The sequence below is a fragment of the Danio rerio genome, chromosome 16 (assembly GCF_052040795.2).
Source record: "Danio rerio strain M-AB ecotype USA chromosome 16, GRCz13ab, whole genome shotgun sequence".
NCBI lineage: Eukaryota > Metazoa > Chordata > Actinopteri > Cypriniformes > Danionidae > Danio > Danio rerio.
This window is the reverse complement of record NC_141036.1, coordinates 48,639,399-48,655,336: the sequence shown is the minus strand read 5'-3', so window position 1 is coordinate 48,655,336 and position 15,938 is coordinate 48,639,399. Positions and strand designations below refer to the sequence as shown.

The following is a 15,938-nucleotide window of genomic DNA, read 5'->3' as shown; positions in this document are numbered from 1 at the left end:
GGAAAAGTTCAGGGAAACTTTTACATTTTGCCTTGGGAATTAGAAATTGTGTTTCAGTTCTACTATTTACAGTACTATAGAAACCAAAGTTCATAGAAACCAAACTGTTAAACATATACGTGTAAAATGCCCTATTTTTAATGTTATCAGACAACAATTTTTATCTGGAAAGACTTTAAGTGTAGAATTTTCAAATGTGAATTCTTCCAAAATTGTACATCTTTTATTAAAAGTAAACCTTAAAAACAATTTTATATTTTTATCTCTTAAATCATTATAGTTCTTCTTGTTATTATTATTATTTATGTATTTTTTCTTGTGTATTTTTATTGCTTTTGATGAATTTTTATTGTTAAAATATTTTTTAATATTATAGAAAAGTGATATTTGTCAATGTAATCTTAATCTGTTTTCTTGTTATGATATAGCCAGAGAGGACTCACTCACTCACTCACTCACTCACTCACTCACTCACTCACTCACTCACTTACTCTCTCTAGTTGCTTGATTGGCATGATGTTTTGTACAGAATTGCCAAAGCATTTTAAATATGTATGAGATATGTAATATATCAACCATCAAATTAATAAAACAACAAATAAATAACAAAAGACAGATAATAAATTCATTCATTCATTTTCTTTTCGGCTTAGTGCCTTTATTAATCTGCAGTCGCCACAGCGAAATGAACTGCCAACTAATCCAGCTTATGTTTTATGCAGCGATTGCTCCTCCAGCCGCAACCCAACACTGTGAAACACCCATACACACTCATTTACACACATACACTATGGCCAATTTAGCTTATACAATTCACCTATATTGCATGTTTTTGGACTGTGGGGTAAACCGGAGCACCCAGAGGAAACCCACACCATCATGGGGAGAACATGCAAACTCCACACAGAAATGCCAACTGGCCAACCTGAGGCTCACCACCGTATGGCCCTAAATATATATTTTGTATATATGAAATATATATTGACATTTTCAGTTATCTCTTTCAATTTAGTTTATTTATTTTTGTATTCAGTTTTGTATTCTGTTGTTTTAGTTTTTATTAATTTTCAGTTTACAATTTTGGGGCTTCAAATTATTTCTAATAGTTGGAAAGACATAATGTTTTAATCTCACAATTTTCTCACAATTTAAAGAAGTCAAAACTGCTTGAGATCAGATATCAGAAAACAAACTAATATAAATTTTCTTTTCATTGTTTTTTAATGTATTCATAAATGCTTCAGATCTTATTCTTATAAAATAACAAAGGAACACTGCATCAAACATGTCTGTGTTATTTCTTCAGGATAACTGTCGTTTGGTCTCCAATAAAGACCAGCAGAACTCGGACACAGATTCGTTCGGAGACGCGTGTGATAACTGTCCCACCGTTCCCAACATCGACCAGAAAGACACTGATAGCAACGGAGAGGGAGACGCTTGTGATGACGACATTGATGGAGATGGTAAAAAATGTTCAGCTCTATGGATTGGACTGTTTTGTGTTTTCACAGCATCATCTTGAGTGGATGTGATGTTTTGCAGGGATTCAGAATGTTCTGGATAACTGTCCTAAAGTGCCGAACCCGATGCAGACGGACCGGGACAGAGACGGAGTAGGCGATGCATGTGACAGCTGTCCTGAGATCAGCAACCCCATGCAGGTACTGAAGCACAGCTTATATTAGTGCTGGTCAAAGATTAATTGCATCCAAAATAAACGTTTGTTTTGACAAACAATCGTTATACAATAAATTGCCTAATTACCCTATCCTGCCTAGTTAACCTGATTAACCGAGTTAAGCCTTTAAACGTCACGTATAAAAGTGTCTTGAAAAAATATCTAGTAAAATATTATTTACTGTCATCATGGCAAAGATCAAATAAATCGGTTATTAGAAATGAGTTATTAAAACTATTATGTTTAGAAATGTGTTATAAATCTTTTCTCCGTTAAACCTAAATTGGGGGGAAAAAATAAACAGGCGGGCTTATAATTTTACTATGTCTACTATGTTGTTGTAACGCCGGGGGAGTGACAGAGACAACTGGAGGTAAGATCCACAATGCAGGTTTATTCAACGTTAGGCAAGCAATGATCAAACGGGTATATTTAGGCAGTCCAGAATTGTAGTCGAATAACAAGCAGTAGGTCGTAAGGCAGGCGGCTAAACAGGAGAACATGGGTAAACAAGGCTAAGGTCTAAACACGGGAAACAAGACAGGGAAAACGCTTTGTAATGCTACTGCTACAGCTAACAAGACTCGGCCAACTGGATGAGTAAATGAGTGGTTTATGTAGGGTGAGTAATCAGTCTCTGACAAGGCTCAGCTGGTGAGAATGTAATCAATCTTGATGAGTGAGCATGTGTGAGTGTGACCGGAGAGCATGTATGTCTATGTAGTCCAGAGGAAGGCGGGAGTGTAGTCCATGGTGTTCGTGTGAGAACCAGCGATCTCTTGAGAGCGATCGCTGGTTATGTGACAGTTGTATTTTGTCCGTTGTAATTATATTTTTATTAATGTTTAATGACTACTTGGTGTTAATTATTTGTGTTTTTAGATGCGTTTTAGTCCAGTTGTAGCATTTGGTCATTTTCATTTATTAATTTAATTTTAGTGTTTTAATGTAATTTATGTATTTTAATTTAAGTAAATTTTTTATTAATCACGTTTAATTTTTTGTAGTTTTTGTTTTATATTTTTATCTCGATTTTTTTTTTATTTTTTATTTTTTTTTTATTTTTTATTATTATTTTTTTTTTTAGCCAAGAAATTTTGTTATTAAATTGACAATTGTAGTTTACTTTTTTGGAATTACATGATGTTGAGTAAATACTTTTTTTTTTTTTTGCTTTGAAAAATGATTTGAGTACCTTAAAACAGCTATTTGTTCATTTATTTTATGTTTTCTCTCATATTAATGCCATGAATAATAAACTCAGTCATTACTTTTGCAGACGGATGTAGACAATGACTTAGTCGGGGATGTTTGTGACACCAACCAAGACACGTGAGTCCTCGCAAAACACTATTCATTGCATTATACATTATATAGTAAGATCAATATTGTACTGCATATAAGGTGTTTGCTGCCATCTAGTGTCTCCCAGCATTGAATGTCTCTTCAGTTGAGCTCATGTTTTAATATTGTGTGTTTCAGAGATGGAGACGGACACCAGGACACTCGGGATAACTGTCCCGATATCCCAAACAGCTCTCAGCTGGACTCAGATAATGACGGCATCGGAGACGACTGTGATGAAGACGACGACAACGATGGCATCCCGGACAATCACGCCATCAATGGCATAGGGCCCGATAACTGCAGACTCATATCCAACCCCAACCAGAAAGACTCAGACAGTAAGAGCCTTCATATCCACCTTTCCTTATTAATGAACAGACATAAGCTGAATAACGACATTCTCAGCTTGTTGAGTCTGACTTCACGCATCAGTTTTCAGGTCCAGATGGTCTAGCAGATGCAAAAAGAGAGCAACGAATGTTACTAATATGTGCTCTAGTAGTATAGTGCTACACTATAGGAATTCATAGTAAATACTATAATGTCTTCGAAACAAACTACACTACCTGACAAAAGTCTTTTCTTGATCCCAGTTGTAAGAGCAACAAATAATAATAAATAATAACAGTACAAAAGTAGGAATTTTACCCAATAAATGCATCAATAATACCCACTGGTTTTTATATAGTCAATCAAATGAGCTTAAACGATTAAAAATGGCAACAAATATTTATTTGGGCCCGAACTACAAAACCAAATTTAATACAGTTTTATTATTAGTTTTGGTTAGTAAGTTGCACACTAGTTTGATCATGTATGAACATCATTATAACTATATTGTATAAATATCACTATAACTATAGGATTACATCATCCTGACAATCAAAAACAATATGACATGATATCACAGCCGATTATCTTCTGACTTAATGCACCTAAAAGACATGAATGACACTTCTCAGAGCTTGAGAAGCATACAGTTCTTTAGGATCTATATAATTTGTAAAAATAAAGACTTGCAGGTCAAGGAAACAGCATAGGAGGAAGTTGCTGCAGGCCTTGGTGCTGATGAAAAGTAGACTGTATTTATAGATCGATAGGTAACTAGATAGATTAGACAGAGATAGATTGATTTGTGCAGCAGCTGCAGATGAGCTGCTCGCTGCAGACACAGTCAGTGTGAAAGGCAAACACTCTCCATTCTGCTCTCCATTCACGCTGCGCACGTGCTGCTCATGCTCTGCTTGCGCTTGCGGTGTGAAACAGACGTTATGTAATCTGAGAGCTCTCTGATTCTTCATAGACAGCAATGATCAAGAAAACGTACAAACAAAATAAAACAAAATTGTTGCCAAAACATTTCATGTGTCTTCAGTGGTTTAACTGTAATACACCCCCTACTCTGCCCCCAATACACCCCCCACTCTCCTCTAACTTAAACTCCTTGCAATAACTGCACTGTTTAACATTTGCACGTTTAAAATTTGCACATATCCACTGCACCACATTGAACTGTTACTTATTGAACTGTACATATCCATTGCATATGTACATTTGTAATTATGTACACACCCACCATACATATACACTTGTAATCATGCTTATTTATCTGCATACTACTAATTATTAATAGCAACCTGTACATATATTTATATATTGTAACACATACACTTTTAATCGTGTTTATCTATCCCTGTATAAATATTCATATATTGTAACATATACACTTGTAATCATGTTCATCTATCCCTGTACATATATTCATATATTGTAACATATACACTTGTAATCATGTTTATCTATCTGCACACTACTGATTATTAATAGCAACCTGCACATATATTCATGTATTGTAAACCTGCTCATAGCTTATCCAACCTGTATATAATTTTGATAGTACATCCATCTGTAAATATCACCATAGTTTGTACATGTGTAATGACAATAAAGTTGAATCTAATCTAATCTAATCTAATCTAATCTAATCTAATCTAATCTAATCTAATCTAATATGAAGCTCCAAGAACAGTTTTGTGCACCTTAAAACTTTAAAAATGACTTTGTTCACCCAAATCTTCCATGTCCGGTCAAGGTGTGTGTTTACTACGGGCAATATAATGCTTGCTTGTTGTGCTGCCAACTTTACTGGCAATTGGTTGTATTTACCATAGTAAACACTAATGAGGAATAGAAGATACTGTGCATCTTTTTCTGGTGCACAAAAGGGTTTTTGAAGCTTCGTATGATTATAGTTGAACCACTAAATTCACAAGGACTGTTTTTAAAAGTGTTTAAATTCCCTGTGACCATTGTTGTCTATAGAGGATGAGAAAGACTGCAGATTTCATCTAAATTTTCTTAATTTTGTGTTTGAAATATCATAAATAAATATATAAGGGGATTGGAATGACGCGAGGGTGAGTAATCAATAACATTATATATGTAGCATATGTTTTGCGCAGCGGATGCCTTTCCAGCTACAACTTGGCACTGGAAATCACCCATACACTCTTGCATTCACACACATACACTTAGGACAATCCCATGCCAACACGGGGAGAACATGCAAACTCCACACAAATGCCAACTGAACCAGCCGGGACTCGAACCAGTGACCTTCTTGCTGTGAGGCAAAAGTGCTAACCACTGAGCTACCGTGTCACCTAATTAGATAACAGAATTTTTCATTTTGTTCTGAACTAATCCTTTAATCCTTCCGAATAACGACACGTGAAGTATGCATCATAACACATCATTTCTTTCATTCTGTGTTTTAGGTAATGGAGTGGGCGATGTATGCGAGAATGACTTCGACAATGATTCAGTGATGGATTTGGTTGACGTGTGTCCAGAAAGTGCTGAAGTCACACTTACAGATTTCAGAGCCTATCAAACGGTCATTCTGGACCCGGAAGGTGACGCTCAGATTGACCCCAACTGGGTGGTGCTCAATCAGGTAGAGGATCATGGGAGTCCTGTTGATCTGATACGTGCTGCTCTGATACAGTTTATCCCAGAGATTCCTATTGTGACCTACTTATACATTGTTAAATGGCTCTTTTCAGCATCAATTAAATCATTCAGTACCTGTATTGTTGCATTGTGGGTCCACTTGTACCCAAAGAGTCATTATTTTAGAAAACGTACATAAAAAAGTCATATTGAATCAAAGTGGGGGAATTAATGTTCTGAATGTTTTAACAATGTTATTACAGTGTTTATCTCTATTATTACTTTATGAAATGGAAAATTCTTTCAAATTTCTGATTACACTTGAACTATACCTAAAACTAATTCATTATAGATGAACAGTTGGGAAATATTTGAAAAAAGGAATGAAGATTTTTTTAGGAGGGCTGATAATTTTGACTTCAACTGTATTCAATGTTGACAAGTGTTATTTGATTATGCAAGTATGCACTGTAGGATTTATAAGAACTACCTGACAAAAGCCTTGTCGTCGATCCCAGTTGTAAGATCAACAAATAATAACATGTCTTCTAGTTGATTATTTAGAAAAGTGGCAAAAGGTAGATTTTTCTGTCTAATCATCTGTTGAACTGTATTCCAATCATCACAAATACTGCAGAAGACCTATTGGAACCTGCATGGACCCAAGATTCTCACAGAAATCAGTCAAGTTTGGTGACGGAAAAATCATAGTTTTGGGGGGGTGCAAGAGATTTTACAAACCACATTACAAACACAGGAGAGGGCAAATTCTTCAGCAGGATAGCACCCCTTCTCATACTTCAGCCTCCACATCAAAGTTCTTGAAAGCAAAGATGGTCAAGGTGATCCAGGATTGGCCAGCCCAGTTACCAGACATGAACATTATTGAGCATGTCTAGGGTAAGATGAAGGAAGAGGCATTGAAGATGAATGCAAAGAATCTTGATGAATTCTGGGAGTCCTCCAAGAACGCTTTCTTTGCCATTCCAGATGACTTTATTGATAAGTGATTTGAGTCATTGCAGAGATGTATGGATGCAGTCCTCCAAGCTCATGCGAGTCATACACAATATTAATTATTTTTCCACTGCACCATGACTTTATATTCTTTACTTGACATTATTTCTGTTAAGTGACAAGACTTACTGTCCTAATTAAATAATTAAAAATCAAGGCATGTTCAAATTTAATTTTGGTAAAATAAGCATAATCTAGAGGCCTTTGCCTTTCATATAAGCCACTTCTGATATCAAATGATCAACTAGAAGTCAAGTTATTATTTGTTGCTCCTAAAACTTGGATAGGGAACAAGACTTTTGTCAGGTAGTTTATAATCAGAAATTTGAATTTAATGCAATCTTGCATTTGAAAGAGAAAGATAGATATTGTATTTTGAAGGTCTTAAAATGCAGTGTTATGAGGATTAATATCATGATTTCTAAACATAATAGTTTTAATAACTTGTGTATAAAGGAAGCTGTAATTAAACTGTCTTAAAATGCAATGTAATCTATCACTTTGCTTTTCAGCAGATAAGTATTTAACTAGAGGTGTGAACCTACACTAGTCTCACGGTTCGGTTCGGTTCGGTTCAGTTATGATTATCATGCCATCGATTCGGTTCAATTCGATATTTCGGTGCATCACGGTGCATTGACGGTGCTTTCCATACACAGTTTTATATTTTCTTCACAGCAGCATTTCTTGTAATAAAATGTATGAATATATTTATATTTATATACTATTTGTAATACAATTTTGTCATTTAATACAAACAGTCAGATATATAAACTGTACTTTTAAACAAAACGAGCATTTAGCAAATAATATAAACAAATATAAATATCCAGCCCAATTTCTGATCCTTGTCTAGTTCTCTTACACCCCTTTGATTGGTCACACCCTCAAAAAAAAAAAACGGTTGCGATTGGCTCTTGCGCGCTGTGTTCTTCACAGATGAGTGATGCTGATAAGCGGCAGCGGCGATCTCACAGCTGATGTATGATAGACACGGTGGAGAAAACTCTGCAGACACGTGCTCGTTTCTGGATGCAAAAGTAACGCTGTAAAACAGGCCAGAAGTGAAGAAAAGCCACGCCAGCAGGTCAAATGGGTGTGTGTGTGTGTGTGTGTGTGTGTGTGTGTGTGTGTGTGTGTGTGTGTGTGTGTGTGTGTGTGTGTGTGTGTGTGTGTGTGTGTGTGTGTGTGTGTGTGTGTGTGTGTGTGTGTGTGTGTGTGTGTGTGTGTGTGTGTGTGTGTGTGAGAGAGAGAAATGGAGTGGGCTACTTTCATTCTCTCGATCTCAGTGAAATAGGGGCTATTGTTGTATATGTCAGTGAAAGACTGATCCAGCAAACACACACAGTGAAATTGTGCACAGTTTATGAGTTTTAAGTAGTTAAAGCGCTGTAAATACTCGCAATCGCCTCCCTCGCGACAGAGCGCAAATGAGGTAAATGACGTCAGTAATAACCGGTTATGATTATTACTGATACCGAATTGTCTGCATCGCAGTGCACCGAAAAAACGATTATTTTTGACACCCCTATATTTAACTTTGTAACTAATTACCAGTATTGGGTAAAGTTGCTTTTAAAAGTAATATAATCTTGGATTCACTTCAAAAAAGTAACCAAATGTGTTACTTAGTTCCTTTTTAAATAAATTGTGTGTAATCAGTGTTGGAGAAAGTTACTTTTGAAAGTAACACAGTACAATATTGAGTTTGGAAGCACTCTAGGGTGAGTAAATAGCGAGTAAATTGTCAATTTGGGTGAACCATCCCTTTGAATGTGGTGTGTAATTGGCAATACTGTAGTGCTCATATTAACAGATGAATTTGGGTTTCAGGGAATGGAAATAGTTCAGACCATGAACAGTGACCCTGGACTGGCAGTGGGTGAGTCTGGATTCAGATTTGAGCTGCTGAACGCAGAGCATATGCTCAAAACATGATTCACCTCTCCGCAGGTTATACAGCGTTTAACGGCGTGGACTTTGAGGGAACATTTCACGTGAACACAGTGACCGACGATGACTATGCCGGCTTCATCTTCGGCTACCAGGATTCATCTAGTTTCTACGTGGTGATGTGGAAGCAGACCGAACAGACATACTGGCAGTCCATCCCATTCAGAGCCATGGCTGAACCGGGCCTGCAGCTCAAGGTAAAAAAAAAAAATACTGCTAAATTACATTCATTACAAACTTTCACTGAAATATATTGACTCACTAAAGATCATGTGACCTCTCTTGGAGTGGAATTTCAAGACGTTGTGTTTGTGTAGGCAGTGAAGTCTCGTACTGGTCCTGGTGAGTTTCTTCGTAACGCTCTGTGGCATGCTGGAGATACTGATGGAGAGGTGAAGCTGCTGTGGAAAGACCCACGAAACGTCGGCTGGCTGGATAAAACATCGTATCGGTGGCAGCTCAGCCATCGGCCTCAGGTCGGATACATCAGGTGAGACTTCCAGCGACAGATTAAACAATACTGTTTGGGGACAGATAGTTTTTAAATAATGAATACTTGATTTTTGCAAGGACACATCAACTGAATTAAACTGCTGTAAAAATGCATCAGAAAAAAAACAATCACTTTGATCACCTGATCAAAACTACTAAATGTTTTTATTAATTACAGGATTTTAAATATTTAATTGTCAAATTCAAGTAACTGTGGACTGGATTTGTTTACCTTTTATCACAGTTTTGGATATGTGATATAAGATTAGTAACAACATTGGCTTTGATGCAATTTTATTTTTTGTGCAGCATAAGAGTTTCAGTTTTTTCTCCCTAAGTGACTGTTTTTGCCCCATTGTTTTTTTTTATTATAACCACGTTTTTTTTAATTGCAAAGCCATGATATCTTATAATGATGCATTATTATTGTTGGTGGTTTTCCCTGTTGGGAAGAGGTAAAATTTGTAATTTGTACTGATTATCAGTTAAATTAAAGTGTGTGTGTGTGTGTCTGTAAGAGTGTGAAAGGGTGAGAGCTTACCTTGATGTGTCGAAAGAAAATCCGAATATGCATCTCAGCTCTCCAGAACTACATGAAGTAAAAAAAACAAAGACTGTAGTTATAATTAAATTCAGTGGTGCAAAAAAACAGCCACCAACAGTAGATAAAGGAGTAAATTTGGGTTTTTATTAGTTTTGTTTTGTTTTTTACCCATGGGTGCTCTTCCAGCCGCAACCCATCTCTGGGAAACATCCATACACACATTTACACACACACTCATACACTACGGACAATTTAGCCTTCCCAATTTACCTGTACCACATGTCCTTGGACTGTGGGGGAAACCGGAGCAACCGGAGGAAACCCACGCAAATGCAAGGAGAACATGCAAACTCCACACAGAAACGCCAACTGAGCCGAGGCTCGAACCAGTGACCCAGTGACCTTCTTGCTGTGAGGCGACAGCACTACCTATTGCTGTTGCTACCTAGTACTAACATTGTATCAAAGCCAATGTTGTTACTAATCTTTCATGTCCAAGACTGTGATAAAAGGTGAAAAAAATCCAGTCCACAATTACTTTTTATATTGAAAATACGTCATTGTGTGTGTGTGTGTGTGTGTGTGTGTGTGTGTGTTTTTCCCCACCAAATCATTGGCATCATTAATTAATTAAAGAGGCAATTAAAGAGTTAAAATCCTGCTATTTTCTAAGCAATTGAGTAATTAATAAAAAGCTAGTAATATAGCTAAAATGTTTTTTAAATTCAAAAAATTTAAAACTGCTTTTGTTTAAGCCGAAATAAAACAATTAAGACTTTCTCCAGAAGAAAAAGTATTATGAGACATACTGTGAACAGTTCCTTGCTCTGTTAAACATCATTTAGGAAATATTTGAAAAAGAGAAAACATTCACTGGAGGGCAAATAATTAACTATATACCGTTATATGAATACGAAATATTGTATTTTTCAAACTGTACTCTTTACATTTTTTTATTAAATTAAAACACAAAACACCTCTAAAAAACTAGTTGCTAAAATAAGCTTTAGTATTTTTGTATGCCACATTGTGGTCACAAGAGGGCGCAGTATAAGACTCTGTCAGCTACAGCACTGCTGTGAGCTGCTGCTGGTTCTGGTAAACTGAAGGGATGCTGGTGCTGGTAGAAGGGTTTGACTAGTTCTTCAAATGTCTCCTCGTCGCCCCCTCCTCTCGCCCCTCACACCCCTGAGACTCCGCTGAGTGGTTGGGCCCCCGGGTCGCCCATTGTTGCGGTTGCCATGCCAATGAAATCCTTGGCAAGAATTTTCTTGGTGCCTGTTCATATGCAGATCCAACGGAAACTACTGTAGTGGACGAGCCGTTAAAGAAAGCGAGAGAACCGAGCGCAGAGGACAGTTCAACACACATTGTCTATGATTTCCTGTACTGGGTAAATTCTTGGCTTTGTGTTGTAAATCAAATGATTTTAATGGCCAAAGAAATAATGCAAAACTCTCAAAATGCTTTTTTAATCGTGACATAACAGAAATTTGACTCATTTATTCATTATAAATAGAGACAATAGAGGTTTTCCATACTCCTGTCAAGTTATGATAGTTTAGTCTGTAGATTTAAATTACATTCGAGTCCAGGATGTAAAAAAAAAATAGAATTTTGCACCGAATACATTCAATATTCAGATTTTTAGGCAGGACATTTTATGAAATGCTTATTTAACATTTAAGAAAACTTGTAATATAAGAAAATTTGACATAACCTAAGGAAGCATGAGTCATTTTTACCATGTTCGCCTGCAGCCTCCTGCTTCTGATGAACTTCTGATGCTTCCAAACTTTTAGGAACACTTTAAAATACATTTTCAGAAAATCTAGTGAACATAAATGCCTACAGGAGAATGCAGAGATCAGTGTGTGTGTGTGTGTGTGTGTGTGTGTGTGTGCACGTGGATGAACATTTGTGTGAGACAATGTGTAGCTGAGGCTTTGTAAGGGCCCTTTCAAACACACACACATATAAACACACCTGCTTTGTATTCAGTGAGAGGAGTGAATAGAACGCTGGACTTCACTTCGCACACACACACACACACACACACACACACACACACAAAGCTCGCTCATACATAATGCAGTTGAAGTCGGGCGGCTGCTAAATCAAATCAGATGTCATTTATTATTAGGTAATTAGAGAGTGAGCAGGTGGTATAAAACAGCTCTCCGCTTCATTCACAAGAAATATTCTAGAAAAAAAAGTTGGGTCAGTAATGCTGAAGAGAAATGATCAAATGCATCCAACATATGCCCAAAAAGTGTTTATTACTATATATTATTTATATTGTACTGGAAAATGATAGTATATTGTATTGGTAAACACACAAACACGAAGATATATCAGTATATATGTGTATATATATATATATATATATATATATATATATATATATAAGTGCTTCCTAGAGGTTTGGAATATACTTGCGATGGTAGCCAGATTGAGCACACCATTTACCCACATCATATAAATAGTTCACTATATGCGACAAACGAAACATAATTTTTAACAATTATTGTATTTATTATGACACTGTTATAAACTGTTTCTTTTTTAATGGATTAAAGTTTTTTTAAAAAGGCTGTTGAAATAAAATAAAGAAATCCACTATTTCTCTTACTGTTATGCTATTCAGGAGCCATGTAGACACACTGACAGGTCAAATCTGCTTCTCTCCCTTTCAAGTTCAAAGCAAACTTGAATGCCAAAGCATTTTAGATATGTATATAAAACAGCCTATTTAATATGTTAACATCATCAAATTAATCAAATAAGCAGCAAAAGATAAATAAATGAGAGGAAAAAGGGAATAAAACAGACAATATCTATAAAAATGAGCATAATTACAAGATTAAAACGTGTAGATTATTTAAATAAGGCAAATGAGTTGAGACCAGTCATTTCATCCTCTCTGAGCATGTATTTTTTCCGAGTCGTTTGATTCAAGAATGAGTTATTTACTGTTTCTCTTGCGGCTGTGCATGCACAGTTAACTGCGAAGCCAAATGAAAGTAGGCTTAAGTAAAAAGGTAATGCGAAAATGCATTCAATTAACCACAGATTTAGAAAGCAAAAGACAAATCCCGGACATTTTAGGAGATTTAGAAACCCCAGCCAGACTAATTTTTTAAGTGCCACAAAGGAGCGTCTCGGTGTGTTTGCAGAACATGTTAGACTGTCTGTGAGAGTGTTGACGGTTCACGCGCATAGAACGAAACAGGTAAACGAGAGAGGTTTTTCCACTATTTAATCAATTTCGGATGTTTGGTCATATTGGGCGGATACAATATAATGTAAAAGAATGATAATAATAATAAAAAAATCATATATACTTGGACAGTAGTTAATATCCCTATGTGGCATTGTATGTGTGTATATATAGTTGAAGTAGTATTATTAGCCCCCCTTTGAATTTCTTTTCCTTTTTTAAATGTTTCCCAAATGATGTTTAACAGAGCAAGGAAATTTTCACAGTATGTATGGTAATATTTTTTTCTTCTGGTGAAAGGCTTATTTGTTTTATTTCTCCTAAAATAAAGCTATGTATTTTTCCATAGTCTACAAAATAAACCATCATCATACAACAACTTGCCTAATTGCCCTAACCTGCCTAGTTAACCTAATTAAACTAGTTAAGCCATTAAATGTCACTTTAAGTTGGTATAGAAGTGTCTTGAAAAATATCTAGTCAAATATTATTTATTGTCATCATGGCAAAGATCAAATAAATCAGTTATTAGAAATAAGTTATTAAAACTATTATGATTAGAAATGGGTTCTTCAATTCAGAAAATGGGGAAAAGTAAACAGGGGGGCTAGAAATTCTGACTTTAACTGTATGTGTGTGTGTGTGTGTGTGTATATATATATATATATATATATATATATATATATATATATATATATATATATATATATATATGTTTAAAATATGTTACATGTTTCCATACATTTAATACAGTTTCTCATGTACATTATAGTCTTAATATTATAGAGTATTAATGATACAGATATTTTAAAGTAATATATACATTTAAAGTTTTATAATAATGACATTTTCTATATTTTATACATTTAGAATGTATTAAACAAAAATATTAAATTACTTTTTTATAATGTTTAGTGTTTATCTATACAAGTTTCCATTTATACAATATCAATTCGATTTCGATTAAATTACCAATTTCAGTAATTTATTATCGTAATTCGTTAAATACATTTTCCATAACACTTTATATATGTAGAATGTGTTATAATTAATTATACTGTACATTATAACACTATATAAGTGTGTGTCTGTCTGTGTATGTATAAAATGGACTATTAAACTAATGTTAAAGGGGTGGTCCAGAGTGTATTTTTAAGGCTTGGTTGTGTTTACAGGGTGCAAAGCAATGTGCTCATGCTTCATTAGTAGAAAATCATGTTGTTATTTTTTTTCATGTATCCTACTTTGATTATATACAGCTGCTCACCTAACATGAAAAGGATATTCCCTAGTTGCTCCGAAGACCCGCCCTCTAGAGGCTCTGATTGGTCAGCTAACATAATGTTCTGTGATTGACAGATCAGCTCCACATCACCAAGCAGCATCTCTGTTAAAACATTACAGTGCTTCTGGACATGCTCCTTCACTGCGCAGGGTGTATGTATGTAACCTGAAGAGTTTATGACATCATTAACCCGGAAGTATTTTTTTTGTAGTCCCCAAAGTTTGTTCGCTGTAGGCTTTGCTAAGTGTAAAAGCCAATGTCTCCCTTTGCATTGAACTTTGAGCGTCTTACATTTAGAGATGTTGTTTATGTTCACACAGCTACATTACACATCAACTAAAATATGATACCATAGTGGACCACCCCTTCAAATATTTTAATGTGTTAAATTAAAACATTATACAAGCATTACATTATTCTAATATTTAATATGCGTCTACACAGTATACATTTAATAAAATGCTAGATTTAAACTATTCACTATTCATATGTACTTCATATAAATAAAGAGAACTGTGTGTGTGTGTGTGTGTGTGTGTGTGTGTGTGTGTGTGTGTGTGTGTGTGTGTGTGTGTGTGTGTGTGTGTGTGTGTGTGTGTGTGCGCGCGCGCAGGGTGAAGCTGTATGAGGGCTCAGAGATGGTGGCAGACTCAGATGTGGTAATCGACACCTCTATGAGAGGAGGTCGTCTGGGCGTCTTCTGCTTCTCTCAGGAGAACATCATTTGGTCCAATCTGCGCTACCGCTGCAACGGTAACAAGTCATCCGATCTTTGCCAATTATAATAACAATCCCAGCCCCTCAAACACAACACTAAACCAAATCTGCATATTCAGTTGTTTATTGACAAAAGAACAGCACTACGAGCATAAAACAACACACTGACAAACCAAATGTTTTCCAGATACCGTTCCAGAGGACTTCAGTTCACACCGTAAGCAGGTTCTGATGCACATAAAGGTGTGAAGAACTCCAGTCGCCCTCCGTCTCTCTACATCTCCTAAAATCAGTGTGGAGTCCGTCTGTGTGCGGGCCAAACAACCAGACTGACCAGCGTCTGTCAATCCATCGTGGAGACTGAATGAAAAGACAGAAAAGACTTTTATTTTACATATTTTGTGCATTTGAGTCATCGTGGAGCTGTATAATGTGTGAGTATAACTGTATGTGTGTGTGTGCGTGTGTGAGTGTGTGCGTGTGTGTTTGAAATACCATTAGTGTGTATGCATAAACAATATGTCTTGAAATAAAGGGATATGATGTATTTTCTACAACACAATGAATATGTGGTTCTATAATTTTATTAATACATTACTAAAGCAGAAGTCAAGTTTATAAATATCAAGAATGGCATTGTCCGGTTCAGTATTCCATTAATGATAAATTAAGTATTTGTATTAATTTAACATTAGCTGAAATAATATAAAATTGTATACATACATACATA

General features: G+C 35.7%; 2 protein-coding genes across 3 annotated transcripts in view; one reads left to right on the top strand and one right to left on the bottom strand.

Moving 5' to 3' along the window:
* thbs3a (thrombospondin 3a) overlaps window positions 1-15,766 on the top strand; it is a 39,559-nt gene extending 23,793 nt beyond the window's left edge. Inside the window, 10 exon segments of the mRNA NM_173225.2 lie at window positions 1,307-1,466; window positions 1,546-1,664; window positions 2,961-3,013; window positions 3,164-3,366; window positions 5,806-5,984; window positions 8,831-8,879; window positions 8,951-9,147; window positions 9,268-9,440; window positions 15,105-15,244; window positions 15,396-15,766. Of these exon segments, the coding sequence (NP_775332.2) occupies window positions 1,307-1,466; window positions 1,546-1,664; window positions 2,961-3,013; window positions 3,164-3,366; window positions 5,806-5,984; window positions 8,831-8,879; window positions 8,951-9,147; window positions 9,268-9,440; window positions 15,105-15,244; window positions 15,396-15,457 (1,335 nt within the window). The 3' untranslated portion in view covers window positions 15,458-15,766.
* Window positions 1-15,938, bottom strand: part of dpy19l1l (dpy-19-like 1, like (H. sapiens)) — a 754,017-nt gene that overhangs the window by 511,572 nt on the left and 226,507 nt on the right. The gene's annotated exons all lie outside the window — the stretch shown is intronic.